Source organism: Pelodiscus sinensis, chromosome 10, assembly GCF_052426305.1.
Source record: "Pelodiscus sinensis isolate ZL-2025 chromosome 10, ASM5242630v1, whole genome shotgun sequence".
Classification (NCBI taxonomy): Eukaryota; Metazoa; Chordata; order Testudines; family Trionychidae; genus Pelodiscus; species Pelodiscus sinensis.
The window spans coordinates 38833249-38854609 of NC_143061.1; the positions used below are offsets into that span (position 1 = coordinate 38833249).

Consider the following 21361-nt stretch of genomic DNA (forward strand, 5'->3'; position numbering starts at 1 on the left):
TAACTTTCTTCAGTCCCTCATTTAACTGTTTACTGGATGATATGTCATCTTAGGATATGCAATGTCCTAGGTATACAGCATCCTAAATATTTCTTAGGGTAAGTAGGTTGGAAATTACATGATTTCATGTTATTCAGCATCTTATTAATTGTCTAGTTAATAAATTCTTAGATGATTGTAATTTGATTATAGGGTAATAAATATTAATTGGAAGAAAACTTAATGCAGCATAAACACAATATAAATTTCAATAAAGTGAATTATGTTTTGCACAGAGAGCATCTCGGCAACTTAATGAAGTAAACAGATGTTATCTGGATTTTGCCAAGGAATATATAGTGAAGATCAGTGTATTTAGAGTAGAGCTAGTTAACGTATAAGCTTGACTAGTGATGCGTTATTAGGGGCAAATTAAATTGCTAGCAAAAGTAACATAATAAAATCAGAGGGAGTGCACGATTCTCACAGTGTTGTGTGCAATCAGCATGCACCTCATACGCATGAGCCCAGAACCCCAGTCTCCCTAAATCACTGCTGGAGCCATGGGCAGCACGCTCCAGAGGACTTTAAGGGCAGGAGAGGGTAGTATTCCACTATTCTTTGTTTGACGTGTCCAAGAATGAAGAGAGATTTTTTCACTTTGAGGAGATTGTCCTGTTTTTGTTTGTTTGTTTTGTTTTTTGGTAATTGGGTACCTCAAAACTCTTAAAATGCCATCCTGGAGACAAGGGCCTTTGACAAATGTGAGGAAAATTGCTTTTGCCAGGAGGAACAAACTGTCCAAGAATAAAGGATGAAGAGACCTGTCCGTACCTTTGTTTTCACAGGGGTGCACGGATGGTAGTGATATATCTAGGATACTGGGCAAAGAGCATTGTAATTCTAAAAGCATTACTGGAAGATGCTCAGAGATTACAGTGATGAGAATGATGTAAAAACATTAGAATAGGAAGAACTAAACACTTGTTTTTGTCATGACAGAAGAATACATACTTTTTAACAATGAGGGTTCTTATAATATAATTACATATCAATTTGGATTCCAGATTTGTTGAACAAGACAATTTCCTGTGCATACATCTGCATAGTAGCCAAAGAATTGAGATATTCACATCTAGTATTTTTTATTAAAGCTGTCTCAGACTACCGTTGACCCGTTTCTTCATAGTGAATTGGAGTGGGGTTTTTTGTCTGAGATTTATGTGAAATGGACTTTGATTTTTTTTTACAGATTTGCTCAATATTCAACACACATTCTATGATTCAGTCTTTTGACTGTCTGAAACCCATTATTTGTGATTTTTACTTTGAATACATGTCCTTTATACCAGATTGTTTCATTTTTACTCATGTGGTAGTATTCTATTCTCCTCCACAAGCCCCATTGAAAACAAACAGCAAAATCCAGACACTTGTGCAACCCAATACTCACAATTTTTCAGCATTCCTTAGCTACCCCAATCAGAGGTTTTAGAAATTAAAGATCAGTGTTTTATTTTCAGAAACATTTTCTTAATTGGATAATTTCCTATCAAGGTGAATTCATCCTGTTTTCTCCTGCCTCGCCCAAATACACCCTCAGTCTAGGATTTGGAGGTGCTGCAGGTAGGTTAGTACACTTGTTAGGGTATTAGTTTAAGACTTGAAAGATTTGGGTTTGATTCCTGGTTTCCCCCCGATGTGCTCTGTGCTTTAGTCCCTTATTTGTACAATGGTAATCATAGTATGGTACTTCCTTAATGCATAGGGTTGTAGTGCGGATAAATGAATTAAAGATTGTGAGGCGCTCAAATACTGTGGCAATGGGAATCATATCAGTACCTAGATAATGCCTTCATCCCCCAATGGCTTCTGTTGCAGCTAGAGATGGAATAGCATTTGCTGCCTCTCCACACCGCCTGGGGTGAGAGAGCCATTAGATTGTCATAAACCTTGGTATAGGCATAGGCATAGGAACTAGGGGTATGGAGGATGCAGCAGCAAGCCCAGGCTCTTAGTCTAGTCCCTGGGGGTCTATGCTGCTGGCCCCACACTCTGGGTCCTTGGCTGCCACCCTGCATGCTGGAAGCTCTACTGCCAATCCCATGTACTGTGGTCCTGGTTAGAGCCCCTGACGTGTGGGGCAGTAGCTCAGAGTCCCAGATGCTGGCCCCGCATGCTGGGGCTTTGCTCTGGGTCTCAGCAACGGGTGGGGATGGACAGGTACTAGGGAATGTTCTCACGCCACTGGATTTATTGCTTTATCAAAAATACGTTAATAACTTTAATTGTATTGTTTGGATGATGACTGATCATTTTAGTTATCGGGATGATATTTAGTTACCTAACATGTGCTGGGGTGATTAAGTAGTCAATGTTAGTGAAGTGCTTTACAGATGAGATGTTCCATGTAATTGGCTGAATATTATTTATTTTTAACTCAGAAGTACTAGTGGGTATTTTGGACAATTACTAGAATTACCATTATTACTATCCTGTATGACAGTGCAAACAGAGGGTTTGTCTGAAGTATTTCAGCTTCTCTTTTTATAGTCCTACCTCACTTTCCTGGTTGTCTTGCTGCATGGGAGTTGCTGATTGCAACAAGCATATGTAAAGTTTAAAACTTTGTTCTTCTTCACTCCTGCCCTTAGGTGTGAAGCAGTTTGTAATGCTGCCTTTTGGGAAGGACACATATGGCAATACTATCAACTTTGCTTTCTGTTCTGTGGGACTGTGTTGTGAACTTAAGAACTCTGATTGGTGTTCTGACAGCATCTTACAGCTAGTCTCTTCTTATACCCTGTTGAAGGAGATTAATGAACTTCAGTTCGAAGCAGCCAACACAAATGCTTCACCGTCTATTGTATACAAAGCAAGTAGCTAAGTGTATAAATCCACATCCTGTGGATCTTAACTGCATGTATTCTTATCAACGATCTTTTGGTATTAGCTTACTATTTCATGCCTCACCCTACTGTAAACCTCACTTCATTGTCATTTCCTTCCTCAAGGCGCATGATCTTTTTACTGTGAAGGTATTGTCTGAATTTAGGCATTGACTATACTTACTGGAGATGGGTCAAATACTGCCGTCTTGATTTGGACAGAAGTCAACACGAGTTTGGCTAGAGCCTATGCAACTGAATGGGAAGCGTGGTCTCTAAGAAGTTCATCATATGGGCTGTGTCTAGACTGGCAAATTTTCTGCAAAAGCAGACGCTTTTGCAGAAAAACTTGCCAGCTGTCTACACTGGCCGCTTGAATTTCCTCAAGAACACGGACTTCCTACTGTCTGAAATCAGTGCTTCTTGCGGAAATACTATGCTGCTCCCATTTGCGCAAAAGGGCCAGTATAGACAGCTCAGATTTGTTTTGCGCAAAAAAGCCCTGATCGTGAAAATGGCGATCAAGGCTTTTTTGTGCAAAAGCGCGTCTAGATTGGCACGGACGCTTTTCCGCAAAAAGTGCTTTTGCGGAAAAGCGTCCGTGCCAATCTAGACGCTCTTTTCCGCAAATGCTTTTAACGGAAAACTTTTCCGTTAAAAGCATTTGCAGAAAATCATGCCAGTCTAGAAGTAGCCATTGTGTGTAAATTTGCCCAGTTGTCAAATTACTGAGAACCGGATACATATTGTATCCGAATCATGAATAAACAAAGTAAGAGGAATAGATATATACATCACTGAAGACTTAAAGTTGATTGCACTTCATATTGTCTGATATTGTGGAGAAGACCTACATCTATATTTAGAAGTGAGCAAATCATTGTCAGTTAAATTCTGTATTATCATCTTAAAATTCTTGTAGTTTGAGCCTGAAAAAATATGAACCCAGGATGTCCTCTGGGGCATCTGCTATTGGCTACTGTCAGCAGACAGAATACTGGGCTAGATGGATCTTTGGTATGACCCAGTATGGCCGTTCTTATGTACTTAACTTCGGGGCCATCCTTTATTTCTGCTATTAAGAGTGCTTGTCTAGGACATGAAATAATTTCAAAGTGAACAATATTTCCACAAAGGCCAATGCAAACATGAATGATGAGGGGTGTGCACACAGAGAAGACAGGGAGTTCCCATATGAAAACTATTCCACAAGTGTAGTTCTCAGAAATGACAATGTTGACAGTAAGAAGGTGGATGATAAAGACATTCTGAGTAAGTTGTATAAGCTGACCTAGTGAAGTGTCACAGTAAAGAATCTGAAAAAATCTTGGTTTGGTCAGAGAAAGACAAAAGAGGTCACCCATTTATGGTAAAAACACACCCGAAGTCTCAAATGGTACAATTTTAATCCAAATAGCCTTTATTTTATTAAAACTATTAAAAACAATGCAATAAAGTATGTAATTAGTCATTGAGAACTGCTTACAGCCACTTTCCAGGACCATGGTAGCCTGGAGGTACTGTGACCCCTTCTCTCCAGTTGGTTTTGGTGGCCTGATCATGACGTTGGCAGGATTTGACAGTGCTCTGTGTTTGTCAGAATCAGGTCTTTGATACAATGCAGGAATACAGGTGTCTTTTAACTCTGCTTGCCTATCTCAGACTCAGTAAGAGCAGCAGTTCTGAACAATTGCCTCTTAAATGAGCAATGATACCTTCACACTGAGCAGAAACTTAATCATCAGATGTCCCCATTGATTTCAGCTTATGTAGCAAAGCAGTAGTCACCATAGGATAATGCCATATGCTGCACCACTGATCATGATAGAAGTTTTGCTATTGCCTTTAACAAGATGAGATAACTCTGTTAATAGATGTAATATACATTTAAAAGATACTTAAAGGATTGTCTTATTTTGATGGCTGTGGTGTATTTGTGTGCACAGTAATTGTGGTACTGGATTTGAGGATTCCTTTCCTTGGGTCAGTCATGCTTTAGCAAAATTTCCTTGAAACAAAGTCATTTTGCTTGAATCCAGTTTCAAGGCATTCGGCTTAGTGAGTTCTGTCTTTTGAGATGACATTGTTATTTTTTCATTGCTTAAAAGTGGAAAACAAAAGGTTGAGTTTCTACACTCATACCGCATATGGAATAATACTGTCCTTCACAAGTAAGCCTACTGAAGTCATGGGACCTCTTGTAGAAGATGGGCCTGATGCAAAGTTGAAATAAATGGAGGTCTTTGATTTCATTGGGCTCTATATGAAGCTCTGAGGTACTAGTCAGTGTGAGTATGGGTCTCAGAATTGAACTCTGCGTTATCATGGAAACTAAACTTCATAAAAATCCCTTTCAGCCCTCACAACTGAATAGTGAATGAGCAAAAGAAATTACCATCCAAGAGCACAAGAGAGCTATTAGCAGCCCCAAAGGAGTACTACAAACACCATAACAGCCAGTACAAAAGCCGTGCAGGAAATAAACCAGACCCAGATTGGTGCTGTTGCAATTAGAGTTAGTCTCACACTTGCCAAGTGTCATGTCCAAGATTGGAGCAAAACGGGGATTGGTAAAAAGATAAACAATACCACCGAAAACAGATGAGATTACTGCTTTAGTACAGAAATTACACAGCTGTGCCACTGGGCTGTTGTAATCACATTAGAAAAGTTAAACTAATAAACCTATAGAATAGTGATAGAAATGTAGCGTAATAAACCTATGGATGACATGGTGTCCCCTCTTTAGTGTGGACATTTACATATGAAGATAGTGTTTTCTATGTAAGACTGAGCATCTGTGCCCAATGAGAGAGCTGGAAGTAAAAGAGCTGGGATTGTTTTATGTTAGGACTGAGGTGCATTGACAAAGCAGCGAGTTGTGGAGAGCCTGCCAGTGTTATTAGCTTTTTTCCATAAGCACTCAAAATGCTTTATTCCAAAGAGGTAGAGACAAGAAATACTGGCAACGAGTTCAATGCTTTTAAAGAACACATTTCACTTCTCTGGAAAATGCTTTAATTAAAACTATGCTGTCTTTTGACAGATTACTGGGCAATGAAAGAGCCTAATCAAACCCAGCCCAAAATGGTCCCATGGAACAGTGTGGATGCTATTCCCATTTTATGTTTAAAGAAACAGTGTTTCCAAAGATCATATGAACAGAAAACTATGGGCCTGCTCCTGGCCCCATGCAAATCACTGGCAAAACTCTCATTGCCTTCAATAGGCCCAGCTCCCCTTTTATGTAATATGATTGTATTTTTGATACATATTAGTTTAAGGGAAAGCTGCTGCATTGGAAATCCTATTTGGAAATTCCTAGTTCTCATTTTAAGAGAAATCCATTTTCTGCTAGATATTTTTAGTACTAACTTCCTCTGAAGTACTATTACCTTACACTATATACCATTAGACATTGATATGTTTCCAAATTGATCATATGATTTCTAAGCATGGCTTTTACTGCTTTCTGAAAGGCTTGTCTTGCAGGAATCAGAAGGCAAGTTGTTAACTGCTGACAGCCTACAGCTTCTTTTCTTTGCCAGACTTCTTATTGATAAAATATTGAAACGTTTTACAGCTGACCTCCTAACAAAGGTAACTGCTTTCACTTCATGGTAAGACTTCATTAGCAAAGATCCTTCTTCACACAAGCCGCCTATGTAAATGTAAAAATGTATTAGTCTGCAGAACAACTGCATGTGTGGGAACACACAACAACTATATTATTGAGAGGCATTTCAGGGCTGAACACTGACGTTTCTCATTGAGACACTGATATTTTAACATGAACTGAGTGAAACAGTCCATATTTTTGCATGTATTATTTCTTATTATGTTTTCCAACTCAAGGAAGCTCACTATGTTCAGAAAATGACTAAATGTAAAAATTGCAGCTCAGCTCTTTTAGAGAGCCACAACCAGTTTATTTTCTCGGGAAAAACACCCTAAATGTAATATTTCAGAAATCTGTCTGTCTGACTGTCAGTGCTAAGTTTACTGATTTGTTGCCATTACTTATTTTCCTCCATGTTACTGTTGCCAGGCATTTAAACTGACCCTGTCAATTTTTAAGAAACAGCTGGTTTATTTGAACTGGGAATTTTAATGCTTTCAGTTCCATTAAATTGGAATCAGAGGAGGATTATTGTAAAAGACAGGAAGCAAATGTTCTGACATGAATTCAGAATCACACAGAGAGAAAAATATCTTAATGCTACATGCATGTGTTTAGTTTCAGTGGATCAGATCAAATCTTTCCTATATCTGCATCCAAGCTATTTGGCTGTGATCAGATGATCAGAATTCAAGGAAGCGATTGGAGAGCTAGCTGGCTGCAGCTGCATTGTAGGCTGTTTTCAGGGACAAGGAGCCACTGTTTTTCAAACATAGCATAAACATAGAAGTTATTTTGTAGGCTTCAGGATGCAGATATGGGTTGTGCTGCCAGCATTGTTTTGCTTCAAGCCTTTCGTTCTGTGGTACAGAGGAACTGTCCACATATTTGTAGACGACGACAAGAGGAATTATCACATGAAATTCTGCCACTGGATAGTGATGAGGAAATGAGCAGACCCAGAACCCTCACCATAATGGTACAGTATACTTTTAGCAAACAAACACTACTGACAGGATTATTATTACAGATGTTATGTGATTTATTGACTTTAACTATGCAGATGGAGGGAAAGAGCATTTGATACAGGGTTTTCAACTGTGTACTAGCTTTCTGGTAGATTTGCTGTCTTTGTTATTAAACATCTAAAAATTGACTCTCCTGTGTAGCTGGAACTGTGAAGTCCACATACACTGTGCATAAAGCAACACTGTTATTTAACTTGCCTCTGTGTTTTGTGTTAATAGATATATTGTGAGCATTAGGACCATAATGTTGTTTAACACATCTTATTTCACACGCTGAATTCCAAAGAACCAGCTCAGAAATTGTGCACTAAGTGTGTTCACCATAGGAAACTTTTGCCTCAATCAAGATGCAGAAAGAATGTATAGCAAGGTGTATGCAAATTACTTTCCCATAGGTCCTTGCAACAACCTGTTTGTATGATGAAAATTCTTTACTAATTTATTAGTTCCAAACTCTGAGCTATGCTTCAATGAAAAAGTAATATTTCTTAACTGGCTAATGAGTTTCTGAGTTCTGTCTCTCCTTATTTTGAAAGATTACCAGCCTTTAAATGAGTGCTGTTTGCTTTCTGAATTAAACATACTTATTTTTAACTCATGTTGTGATTGAAATAAAACAAACACTCCAGGTCATTTATTAGGATACTGTTTGATCAACCAAAGTGTGACAGAGCATTTCCTTGTTTAAAGCATTGTTTGAGATAAAGAATGATATGAACTATTTCATTGCTACAGTGCCCCACTGGATATAGACAGTTAACTGTTTCAGAATTTTGAAGGGGTTGGATCTAAGGGATGAGTTATAAACACTTTTCATTCTTTGTATTACAATTATTTGATACCATATTACTATTATTTAGTAATTTATGCTACAAAACCACTGCAGTCATTATTATAGACTGTGTAAATTAGAGACATGATGTACATTATTTGAATGATACAAAGAGATTTCTCATGCATATTATAAAGAAGTCCAGACTATGTACACTGACACTTTATTCTTATCATTATGCACGTTGATTTGTATATAAGTGGACATTGGGAGCAATAGGTAATTTATACTTCTTGTGAGCTGAACAGAGCATGAGAAATACTGTGGTGCAGTCATGGTAACTATGGTAAGACACATCGGGTCAGACCCTAGTAATGCCAGTTTACACCAGCTGAATATCTGGCTCAGTATTTGTGGTGCTGATAACTAATTATGTGAAGAAAGGGATTCATTTCATTATTGTAACTCTGATAGCTTAAATCTATTGTTTTAAACTCTAGTGTCCACATAATGCAGTTTATTTCTTCAATTAAATGTTAACCTCCCACAGAGAAATTTAAAAATAATTGTCTCTCTGACACTGATAATTACTAGGATTGCATGTGCAGTGACAAAGTACTTAATGAAAGTGCAGTGTTTGAAAGTACAGACCACCCCATGAAATCTGCTATCTTGCTTACAGTAAAAGCATAGAGTTTTGTTTCAGTTCAGATTGGTACTAATGTTCAATGCATTTTGGTACCCTAGTCCCAGTCCCAAATTACCTATCATCTGGGCTGCATCAGCCCTCACTGGGGCTACGTCTAGACTGCATCCCTCTGTCAACAGAGGGATGCAAATCAAGCACATTGAAATTGCTAATGAAGCAGGGATTTAAATATCCCACACCTCATTAGCATAAGCATATCCGCCGCTTTTTTTCAAAACAGAGTTTTTCCGAAAAAAATGGCAGTCTAGATGCGGATCTGTCAAAAATAAAGCCTTTTTCGACAGATCCTGTAAACCTCATTTTTTGAGGAATACAGGATCTGTCAAAAAAGACGTTATTTTCAACAGATCCATGTCTAGACTGCCATTTTTTTCAAAAAAAACTCCATTTAAAAAAAAAGCGGTGGCCATGTTTATGCTAATGAGGCACGGGATATTTAAATCCCTGCTTTATTAGCAATTTCGATGCACCTGATCTACATCTCTCTGCTGACAGAGAGGTGTAGTCTAGACACATCCTGGGAGAGGGGGCTAAGAAAGAGGATCTCGCTGCAAAGAACTCCTTGCAGTGTTCCTCTCAGATCATATTGTTGAGGAGGGGATTTACTCCATATGGAATGACCTTTGGGGCCTACCCACAAATCTGAGGGATTCTGAGGAATCCATAGAAGGTCAGTGCCAATCAGGGGGCTCTCTGTAAACTTTGTGCCATTAGCAGCCTGTGTCTGTTTGTGCGTCTGTGCTTCCAGGGATCCCTTCTGGTTTCAAATAGATTTCTCCGTTCCCAAAGAGACCCTGCAAAACTGGTTATTTAGACTTAACCTCTCACAGACTAAATCACTGAGTGTGTGTTCCTTAGGCCCCACATTCTCCCGATGTGAGGCCACTGATTTTTAATCAACAACCCACTCAGTCTTCTCTCCCTCTGTGTAGATCTGTGTCTCACAGAAATCCCTCATAAGGTGAGATGGCTCATGGTTGATCCCCACTTTCCTGTAGGAGGGGGAGACTTGGCGGTGCAAATCCTAACTCTCCATTTGGGCTGGTTTAGAGTTAGACTAGATTGAGAGTGTGCATAATGATAAGGTAAAGCTACTGAGCAGTAACAGGCTATGTCTGGCAATAATCTTTCCCTTGTGCACATTTTTCTTTTCCCCCAGATCTGAATGGTTATTGCATTCTACCATTAAAAGCAGTTAGTTACTATTAAAGTTAAACAGAATTGCACCTGAAATAAATTGCTCTCAAGCTTTGCAGTTAGATTCTGTAATGATATGGAGCACCAGTAACTTCAAAAGAAAGAGCTGCTTTAGAACTCTTAGAGACATGGCAGCAATAGACAGTGCTGTTTTCAGTGGATTTCAGAAGTTTGTTGAAAGGGCAGCATGAAAAACAAGGAGGACGGAAAGCTGCTTAATCCTAGCAAAATGCATGTATGAGCCTAACAAACCCTGGCTTGGTCTGTGGTAGATCAGTGAAGTTTATGTATGGATAATGTTCTACAGACTATTACCTGGCCATGCAAAAGAGCACTTGTATTGAACTAACGCTAGAGACATTACAGTGATTTCACGTTGTCACATTTGAAAGCATTAACAGATTTGGATGCCCATAAAATGCAGAACAAGGCCCTAAAAATGCACCATACACCAAAAATAATTACATTTTGTAGTCCAATCCTTAGCTGTTATAATCTAATCTTTCAGTGGAGCTGTCAGCTGAGGATCTGGCCCTGTGTTCCCAAACTCTTAGGTCACCTTTCAGGTGAGAGTGAGTCCCATTTAATCTTTGTGCTCATTGCATTGGAAATAAGCTATAGGATAAAAATGTGTTTCAGTAGTAAGACAGGCAGAAAAGATCGTATTTTTCAAGTATTTCTACATGGAATAGCTGTGCTAAGCATCCCTCTTGCTTCAGACCTTATGGAATTGTTTTCTTAATCCTATTTATTACGTGAACCAGAAGTGAAATCTGTAAGTCACATTATCTAACAAGTTATTGCTGAGCTCTGGTCTAAACTAGGGAGTTATTATGAAATAATAAGCAGAGTGTTCACACTACCATGGGCTGGTTATTTCGAAATCTGTATTCCTGCTTTCCTCGGGGAATAATGCTTTTTTCGAAATTGTTATTTCAAAATAGCGCTAGTGTGGATGATCCGATGCTGCTAATTCAAAATAATTGGCCTCCAGAGGCCTTCTCTAGTGGAGCTTCAAACTACAGGCAGCAGAAGAAGGGCTTGTGCCATGTGGCCAGCTTTGCCAGCCCCGTGCCATACAGCAGCATCCCACGGAGGCACGAACAACCCCCCAACGCTCCCTCAGAGCCTCCAATGGCTGCCAGCACTGCGGCTGCTCCCTGGGCTGTCACCGGCCAGGGATGCAGAAGAGCTTCAGCCTGGACCGGTACAGAGATCCCGGGCCTCATTGAGGTCTGGGGTGAGGAGACCTGTCTTGAGGATCACCACACCAGAAAAAGGAATGCAGACGTGTACGGCCAGGTCCACGTGAAGATGAAGGAGCTCTGGCAGGCCTACCACAGGCCCGCTTTGCTCCCTGGCCTCTCCTCAGTGCGGCACAACACATGTGCCACTACCTCGAGCTGCTGGATACCATCCTGAGAGGGGGGCTGGTCAGCTCTCCTCCCCATCTCGTCATCATGGAGTCTGTCCAGGATACACCCGGCATCAGCCTCTATGAGAGCTGTCTTATGGAGGTGGAAGAGGAGACCAGCCAGGCAACCATGCCCACTGGCCAGGACCTACTCCTCACCCTAGAGCCAATCTCCCCTTCCAGCATGCCTCCTAGGCCTTGGATGATCCTGGGGAAGGCACTTTGGGTGAGTTCTATAACTTTCCCTGTCTGCATGCGGGGGCAGGGCTGCAAGGGTCTGTGTGCTCCTCGCTTGGCCTACTCAGCCTGGGGGTGCCACACAATAGCCTGTACACATGGGTGCACATGGAGTGCCAGTCCAGAGCTCTCAGCTCCATGATGCTCTTACACAGGAACCTCTTGGTCCTTCTCATAAGATTCTTGAAGATGCCTGTCTTACTCCATTCTCCCACAACAAGCCACCACTAAGGAGTCTGGGGTCATGGAACCACACAGCAGTGCTTCACATGGCACAGGGTCATGCCCACACTCAGTTAGCATCCACTCTCAGTCAAGTGTGGTGATGCAGAGAAGATTGATCCCCTGAATGGGAACCTGCTGGGGGGAGGAAGAGGTGGGAAACCCAGTAGCACTGTCTCCAGCAAGTAGCATCTGCCGCTCATACACTCCTCCCCCTACACCTGCTCCCTCATCCAGAGGGCAGGGATAGGAGTTCCCTCTCTGCAGGACACTGCCAGTCGCAGACCTGGCAGGTGTAGGACACGGTAGGAAGCCAAACCGCTCTATCCCGCAGGCTCCTGGCCTGGCCAGCAACTTCCCATGCCTGCTTGTCTCTGGGCCGTGGGTGTTGTGATGCTCCCCTGGGATGTCCGTGCCCCTCCAGGAAAGTGCCTGCTGTCTAGGCAACGTATGGTGTGTTCGAAGCACATCATCATAGTCTGAACCGAGACCTTCGATGTCGGCTCAGAGATTAGGGCTAGGCTTTATACAGTCTCCTGGGATGACTGCCTTTGTCACTTTTCTTCACAGCTGGGCCAGCTGCGAGCTTGGTACATCCCTCACCATGTGCATGACTCCACGGGATCTGCAAGTGAAAGAGAACCCGTGAGGACCTGATATAGGAGCAGATGGCCTGCCTGCAGTTTTTTGTCCAGGGGACTTGAGGAGGAGCTCCAGGAGTGAACCACTGATCAGGAGCAGAGGAAGGCCGCCTGGAACCAGCTGTCAAGCCAGCATGAGGCCATGTGCTCCTCCCTCACCTTGGGGATAGAGTGCAGGGACTTGTACATGGAGCGGGCCACCAGCCACCTCCCTGCCCCATGGCTTCCCCTCCTAGCCCCTCAGGCTTCTGGGACCCCAGAACATGTGGCAGTGAGACCTCTTGGACTGCTGAAGCCTCTTGAACAATCAGAGGCAGACACCAGTCCCAGCCCCATCCCTGATCCCCCTTTTCTCCCTTCTCCCATTCCAGGTTCTTGCCCTAGTCCTTCCATCCCCCAATAAACAGTCCTGGTTTTTTTTCAAAAACATGTGTTTAGTATTTAATTTGCAGGGTAGTGAGGAAGGTGGGTTGGGAAGACAGGGGAAGGGAGGGGTGGGGGAAGAAAGGCACACAGAGGGAATGCAGGGACCCCTTGTGGAGAGGAATGGGGGAGAGTCTCACAGCTGGCCTTGGATGAAACTCTCCCTCAAGGCCCCCCTGATGAGCACAGCCCCTTGATGTGCTCTCCTGATGGCACTGGAGTCCAGCTGCTCGTAAGCCCTCGCCAGCCATTTAGCCTCTGACCCCCACCCTGGCAGAAAAGCCTCCTCCTTGCTCTCACACAGGTGGTGGAGCACACAGCAGGCTGCTACCATAAAGGGAATGTTGCATTTGCTGAGGTCTGGAACCTTCCTTTTAAATGGACAACCACACATTCCAACACCATGCAGCACCTGCTTAGCCTTGCTTTGAAGTGCTCCTAGGTGGGGTCCAGGTTGTCTGTCACAGGCCGGAGGAGGAAGAGATAGGCTGCATCGCCTAGGATGCAGATGGGTATGTCCAGCTCCCCGACTCTGATGGTGTGGTTGGAGAAAAAAGTGCTGGCGTGCATCTTTTGGAACAGGCAGGAGTTCTGGAAGATGTGGTCATCGTCCACCTTCCCCAACCATCTGGCGTGGATGTTGGTGAGGTGTCCCTTGTGATCCACAAGCGCCTGCAGCAGTTTATACCTCTTTCTGTTCATATTGCCTTTGGCATGGTGGTCGGGGGCCAGGATGGCAATGAGGGCGCCGTCTATGGCCCCTCGGCATTTGGGGAAGCCCATGGCGGCAAAACCACCCACAGTGGTGTCCAGGTTATCCAGTGTGCCAACCCTTTGTAGCAGCACATGGTTGATGGCTTTGGCTACCTCCAGGAGCGCAGCCCCGACTGTGGATTTCTCCACACCGAACAGCTCACACCGGTGTGGCGAGCTTCCACAGGACGATGGCGACGCACTTCTGCCTGGGGATGGTGGCTCTCAGTCAGGTGTCCTGTCACCTGAGGGCAGGGGCGAGCCACTCGTAGAGCTCCAAGAAGGTATCCTTCCATATGCAGAACTTCTGCACCAGTGCTGGTCGTCCCACAGTTGCCGGACAATGCGGACCTACCACTCCGAACTAGACTCCCACTGCCAGAAGCAGTGTTCCATGGTGTCCAAGGGATTGTGGAGCATCTGCAGGAGCAGGAGCACCAGGACTTGTGTGATGAAGGCCTACTGTCCATGCTGGTCCTTGTCCTTCTGGAGCAGCATGTGGGTAGTTTGGAAGTACTGTTCTATGAGGCACAGCACGAAGCCCTTGAGCTGAGCACTGCTTTGCAGCAGCTCTGGCTTCATGCTTTGAGTGCTGTAGCATCTGCAAGGGCAACCAAAGCACACTCTGTCTCTTTTGTGTCCCGTGAGGGGGGATGCAGTGGAGGAGTGGCGGGTGAGACACGACTGTAGAGAGAGTCCCTGAAAGCACGCGTTGCAACTTGCCTGACCAAGCAGCCACAGGTGTCCACTCTCCTGGCACCCTACCCAGAGTGCTTCTGGGGGTCCTAAATCCGAGGCAGACTCCAATCAATGTGGATGCGCTTTTTCAGAATAATTCTGACTGATTTTGATGCTCTTCCATAGTCGGGATACTCCATTTCGATTTTGTTATTTCGATTTTACTTATTTTGAAATAATTTGCTAGTGTAGACTTGCCCTGAAGTATTGCTTAGAGCAACTTACCCCAAATACTTCTAACAACTGGGAACCTGTAGTTTATGTTCTGCAGTTTTATAAATTAGGTTACACTTGCGTCCCTCTCTATTCATCAACATAAACTTTGTAATGTAGTTGAGGTTATCTCAGGAATTGTGCTTTACCGCTTCACATTTAGTAGGAAATGCAAGAGAATGTGGTTCCCCATATTAATATGGTTGCAACCATTTGATAAATGTAGGTGAAAGGAAAAACGGAGTGGAAGAAAAAAAGACAGCAGAAAAATGAAAGAGAGCCTCTGTTTGTTAAGTTCATTCATTGCACATCAATTGACATGTGACCCAGGGCTCCTCAGCTCATAATGACTTCCATTTGAACACGTGATTCTTAATGTTTATTTCTCTCATAGTAAAACCCAGAGCCCAGCCCCAACTGTGCCAGGCCCTTCACATACATAAAAACATGGTCTGTGCCCCAAAAAGCGAACCTTTTCAGTATAAGATGAGAAACAGCAGGTGAATACAGCAAACAGACAAGGGAAACACAAGGTAACAGTGAGATGAATGTAGTGTTGTCTGGCTACTCTTTACCCACTGCCTAGTTATTGAGGTGAGTGTTGTAGGCATCACATCCACAGCAGAAGATCTGTGCATTCTAGTCATTACAGAAGACCAGTCTGATGTCTTTGTTGGCTGATTTTTTTTCAATTTATATTGGTCTGAATTGCTGATTTCTTAGCCTTTGGTGAGATGCATTATTAATCGTTGTCTTAGATATCTCCCAGAAGGTACTTAGATCTGGGAAATGGTATAAAAAAGATAAGAAAACCAAAGAGAAGTGCCTGATGGCTGAGGATGTGACCTTGTCTTTGAACCTGCACAGAATCCTGGAGCCACAGGAAATGAACATCCAGTGGCCACTCAGGAGTTGTGAGAATTGATTCAGCACTTAGCAGGCCATCATATTATTTCATATATCTTAGGAGGGCATCCCATTGATTACCTCACTCCAGTTCACTGTGAAATCAACCTGTGTTAGTGTGGGTGGGAGCTTAAAACAATCAGCACGGAATATAAACTATCATAAATAGTATGTGTGTGTTGGGTGACTGGGGTGAATGGGAATGAAAAAGGAAGAGATTGAAAGAAAAAGGACTAAAAGGGAATAAAGTCTCAGAGGGGTGACCTCGTTTGTAACTTTTAAAACAACGGATAGTCCTGTGACACCTTATAGGCTAACAAATTTATATAGCATCATGAGCTTTTGTAGGTAAAACCCTCTTCTTTAGATGAGTTTGAGTAAACACATCTCTGTTCACAGATGTTACTCATAACTGTGTAAATCAATTGGTAGGTAAAGTGTTTAGAAAGGAAGAAGTAATGACTGGGAAGAAATTTTGCTTCTAAAGCACATAATTTAAAAGACGTTGGATTTTGCCTCCGGGGTTACTCTTTGTCTTTTCTGATAAGTGCTGTTGTATTTATTTGTGACAGCTTTCAGATAGGTAGCCATGTTAGTCTGTTTAGCAAAAAACAACAAGGAGTCTGTATAAAAACTTTAAAGACTAACAATTTTATTGGAGCATAAGCTTTTCTGAATTGCAGCTTACTTGTATTATAGGGATACAGTATCTGTACTCTTGTAATAATTACCATCAATAGACAGTCACCCCAATGCCCATCCATACACATCATTTCAAGAACTCCTTGGCATTCTTCGATGTTAAGTAAATGCTTAGCAAAACAGAGGAGATAAGTACATTATACTGAGGGTCAGTAGTCCAGGTGCTATTAGACCAGTAATTGGACCAGATGCCACCTCCAGGTGATGCCTGAGGAGAGAAGTAGCCACATTCTCTAGGGCTTGAGAGATCAAAATCATCTCTGAAAATAAAATGTTCTTATATATTTCATTTAGGGGTAAACTTCCAGCTTTATCTTGGTTTGTGAACTTACTTAGCATTTGCCTTTATGCTTTAGATATAGACATGGCTTAAATTTAGCAGGAGCTCTCTGGAATAGGGCTTTGATATATATTTTCAAACCTTTGGGAGCCCTGGCATGCCTCCTGGGGCAAAAGCCCCAAAGCCTGGGGCTCCAGGATATATTCTGTGACAATTTAATACAATGAGAATTTAGCCAAGAAGAGTTTTGGGGTAGGAGAAGTCCACTGTATTTCTTCTCTGGAAAGTTACTTTTCAACAGTACTGTTTTGGGGGTTCCTTGATTATTGTCTTTCAGAGACTTTTTTTGTGTTACAATGGTCTATATGGTCAGTGATGAATTCTCAGCCTGTTGAGTTCAAGAGGTTTGCACAGTAGTAATTGGTTGGCACTTAACAAACAGTTCTGTCGATGCTGTGTGAGAAGGAATAGAATCCATTTCTCATTCTGAGCTGGGTTGGTTCTGCTGCAGCTGTTGGCAACCCAGGCTAGTGAGTGGGCCGTATGAGTCACCGTCCTTCATCTTAGTAGGCTGAAAGATTGTTGCAAACTAGATTGATGGTTTCACTAACTATGCTTCCACACCTAGAATTTGTGGGATGTGCTTTCTGAACTATAGCAGTGCTTTGATTAGTTGCAGAGGGAGCGCATGGCTGTCACAGTCAATGTTGTGTGAAATCAGCATACATTACAGTTCACATGCGTGTTGCTTTAGCAATACCAGTAGAAAACAAAATGTCCTGCAGGCCTGATGGGCTGCCTATCACTGATATGACTTCTTTTGCCAATGTAGTCAGTAAGAATTGCTGCATTAGTGCAGGCAGGAGGTTGGCTTGGTAAGAATCAGCCATTTTTACAGTCACTTTTCAAAGTAGGGATGCATTTTCATTCTCCAAAGCACTGTTATTTTGATTAAAGGGTGCCTCTGAAACATGACCTCAGTGACACATTTTTTATTATTATTATTTTCTCCTCCTGTTAGCCCTGCAGAGACAGTTCTAATATGACAGAATGAACTGGATTTTAGTCTGGCTTGCACATCTATGAAATTGTCAACCGAATTCTAGTGGCAGTGTAAAATGTGTGCTCAGAAAGCTAGCATGACATAAACAAGGCATCTTCCCCCAGGACAAAGAAGAGCCTGCTTCTTGTTTCTGAGAAGTAACTTATCTATTATTAAGCATTATGAAGTTGTACAATGGAGGCAAAGATTAAAGGAACCAAGAACAGTTTGTGGCAGCAGCAGCCTGTAGAAACAACAACATTTAGTGGTATGGCCGTAGGCTTATGCAATTTACAATACTTACAACATACACAGTACTTCACAGGTCTGAAATGCTTTTCAGGCAAATTTACTCTTCATAGTGTCCCTGTGAGATAAGGATTGTACTATTACCCCAATTTTATAGATGAGGAAATTGAGACAGCATGGTAAAGTGACCTGTGCCAGGTCACACAGAAAAAGGGTTGTAGAGATCGGAACAAAACTCAGGATTTCCTGACTTGATCGTTTGTAACTACCTATTTCTCTGTTCTTCCCAGAGCATCACATTGGAAACACATTTACACACAAATACATTCACACGCCCGTTTGAACGACTAGACTGGAGCATCATTTCTGATTCCTTGAATTCCCTAGGTGCACTCAACCATTTGCTCTTCAGAGTCATCTCTTGACTTGCCAGTCCACGAAGTCATGACTTCTGATGCTGCAAAGCTCTACAAGTGTGTGAAGAGGGGATAGCAGCAAAGAAGGAGTTTCTCACGGAGGATATCCTGTACCCTGGGGGTATGTCTACACTACCACCCTAGTTCGAACTAGGGTGGTTAATGTAGTCATTCAATGTTGCAAATGAAGTCCGGGATTTAAATATCCCGGGCTTCATTTGCATCTTGCCGGGCGCCGCCATTTTTAAATCCCCGTTAGTGCGGACTCCGTGCCCGCGGCTACACGCGGCACGGAGTAGGTAGTTCGAATTAGGCTTTCTAATTCGAACTACCGTTACTCCTCTAAATCGAGATAGCGTGTCCACATTAGGGAAGTCTGCCTCAGACTAATTTTGAGGCTTCCCTGTCATGTAGACGTGCTATTTCAAAATATGCTATTTCAGAATATTTCTTCTGAAACAGCTCATTTTGAAATGTGCATGCAGTGTAGACATACCCTAAGTATGGAATTGGGCTCAGTAGCTCTTAACAACTGAAGGATAACAAGAGCTAACTCATCTCATCTCTCCTCATTCTTTATTTCCAATGCTGCTAAGATCCCAGTTCTTTACTTGCCTTTCACCCTTTCCGCCCTTCCACATGCTTAAGGAGCTTTTATTTATCCACCCTAGAAACACCAGACACCAGCATAAAGCATTCAGTCCCCTGTTATTCTCCAGTCACTTCCCAGCTGATCTCTAAGCATACATTTATCAGAGATGGTCTAGACAGTACTGGGTCCTGCCCTGAGGGCAGAGGACTGGACTCAATGGACTCTCAAGTTTCCTTCCAGTTCTAGTGTTCTAAAATTCTATGATTTGCTCTGTAATCCTGCTCCACCAGGGGTGCTGAAGCTACTCTGGGCCTTCTATCACCAGCTGGTAAAACTGGGTAAGTGATGTGGAAGAAGCAGGCAGCTGGAGACAGGTTCAACCAGGAGTGGTACTGTCTACCTGGATCTCAGAACTTCTCACCTATTCCCAGCACAACATCTGCTACAGGCTTTCCCTTGTCTTTTAGAACTGGCCAGTAAATAAAAGTAAAGTTCCATCTAACTAGCCAATCCCCAAGGGTGTGTCTAGACTGCAGGGTTTTTTTGGAAAAATGTTAGTTTTTCCGAAAAAAGTCACTTACGTCCACGCTACTATTGCATTCTTTTGAAAGAAAATTGAAAGAACACAGGGGTTTTTCTGATATTGGTAAACCTCATTCTATAAGGAAGACCACCTTTTCCAAAACAGCTCTTTTGGAAAAAGGCATGTGTGGATGCAGAAGAGGGAGGGTTTTTATTGAAAGAAGAGGCCTCCAGGAAAAAACACAGGTGCCCTTCATCCACACTAATCACAGCTCTATAGTTCCTGTCTCCTGCCAGCTCTTAAAGATGCAGGCACCATGGACTAGCCTTGTGGCAGGAAGCTGGCCTTGCAGCAGCACCCTGACTGCACGGCTCTGACTACTAAATGCCTGCTGACCCATGACACAGCCACAAGCCCCCTGAGACCACCCTGGCCCACACAGGCAGCAGCACCAGAGCTCCGAGGACCCACCCAGGGGCGCCAAATGCTGGGCGTCCTCCTGGTCTGGAGTGGAGATCCTGTCCCTCCTGGAGCTGTGGGGGGATCAGGAAACAATGCAGGATCTCCGCTCCCAGAGGCAAAATGTCGACATCTATGGCCAAGGCTCTGGCTCAGAGAGGACACCACCCCACACCTTGGACCAAGTCAGGAGGAAGGTCAAGGAGCTATGCCACGGATACACAGGGGTCAGGGAGTGCAGCTCTTGCTCCTGGGCAGAACCACACTACTGCCCATATTATACATAGCTGCACCAAAATTGTTGAGCCACTGCTGGTCGTCCCACTGCTCCATCACCAGCTGGTCCCACCAGTTGGAACTGGTGTCCAGCCTCCAGAATCATCTCTTGACCATGAAGTGCGGGGGCAAGGTCATTGTTCCTACATCCAGGCAGAGGGGCTGCATCGACACTGGCATCCGCTTTTGTGTAAAGTCTTGCCGCCTGTCTACACTGGCCATGAGTATTTGCGCCAGAATACTGACGTTGTAATGTACAAAATCAGTGCTTCTTGCGCAAATACTCTGTTGCTCCCACTCAGGGATAAGCCCTCTTGCACAAGTATTCTTGCGCAAGAGGCCAGTGTAGATAGGCAACATTAATTTCTTGTGCAAGAAAGCCCGATGGCCATTGGAGCTTTCTTGCGCAAGAGAGCGTGTACGCTGGCACGGATGCTTTTGCACAAAAGCAAATCTTTTGCACAAAGGCACATGCCAGTATAGACGCTCTCTTGCACAAATACTTATAACTGAAAAACTTTTCCGTTAAAAGTATTTGCGCAAAATCATGCCAGTTTAGATGCAGCCAGGGACTCACATATGAACTGGGGCAGGGTCATTAAGATGGTCTGCTCAAACTGCTGCAGAACCAGCAGCATAGCTGTGTGGGGCCATTGCATGCCCAGGGGCAGCTCCAGCTCCATAGAAAAAATAAAATAAAAATGCTGTTGCATCCAACAAAGCTGAGCAACCAGAGTCTGAACTGCTGAAGTTTTTCTGTCCCTCGTACAGGTAGGCAAGCACGCAGCAGAATCTGAGAAACGGCTGTCTGGGGGGGTCCCTTTAAGAATACTCCTCAGATAGCCTTAGGCAACAGCACCCGGAAGCATCTGCTGACCTAATGCCTTGGCTGAAGTGGTTCTGGGTGGCTTTTTATGCAAGAGAGCATCCAATGAATATGGACGCTTTCTTTCCGAAAAAGCACATTGCTTTTTCGATGTGCTTGTGCTGTGTGGATGCTCTCTTCCGTAAGAAATGTTTTTGGAAGATCTCTTCCGAAAAAGTTTCTTTTGAAAGAAGTTTGCAGTCTAGACGTACCCTAAG

General features: G+C 43.1%; 1 protein-coding gene across 12 annotated transcripts in view; it reads left to right on the forward strand.

The window, feature by feature from the left end:
- DOCK10 (dedicator of cytokinesis 10) overlaps window positions 1-21361 on the forward strand; it is a 258333-nt gene that overhangs the window by 41688 nt on the left and 195284 nt on the right. For 4 of the 12 annotated variants that reach the window (XM_075937567.2, XM_075937578.2, XM_075937571.2 and 1 more), the window contains exon 1: window positions 4798-7465. The exons of 4 other annotated variants lie outside the window; for them this stretch is intronic. In XM_075937567.2, the coding sequence (XP_075793682.2) occupies window positions 7304-7465 (162 nt within the window). In that variant the 5' untranslated portion in view covers window positions 4798-7303. Of the gene's footprint in view, window positions 1-4797; window positions 7466-21361 lie in introns of those variants that run through there. 4 more of the 12 variants (XM_075937569.2, XM_089780859.1, XM_075937570.2 and 1 more) reach the window with 3 other exon arrangements.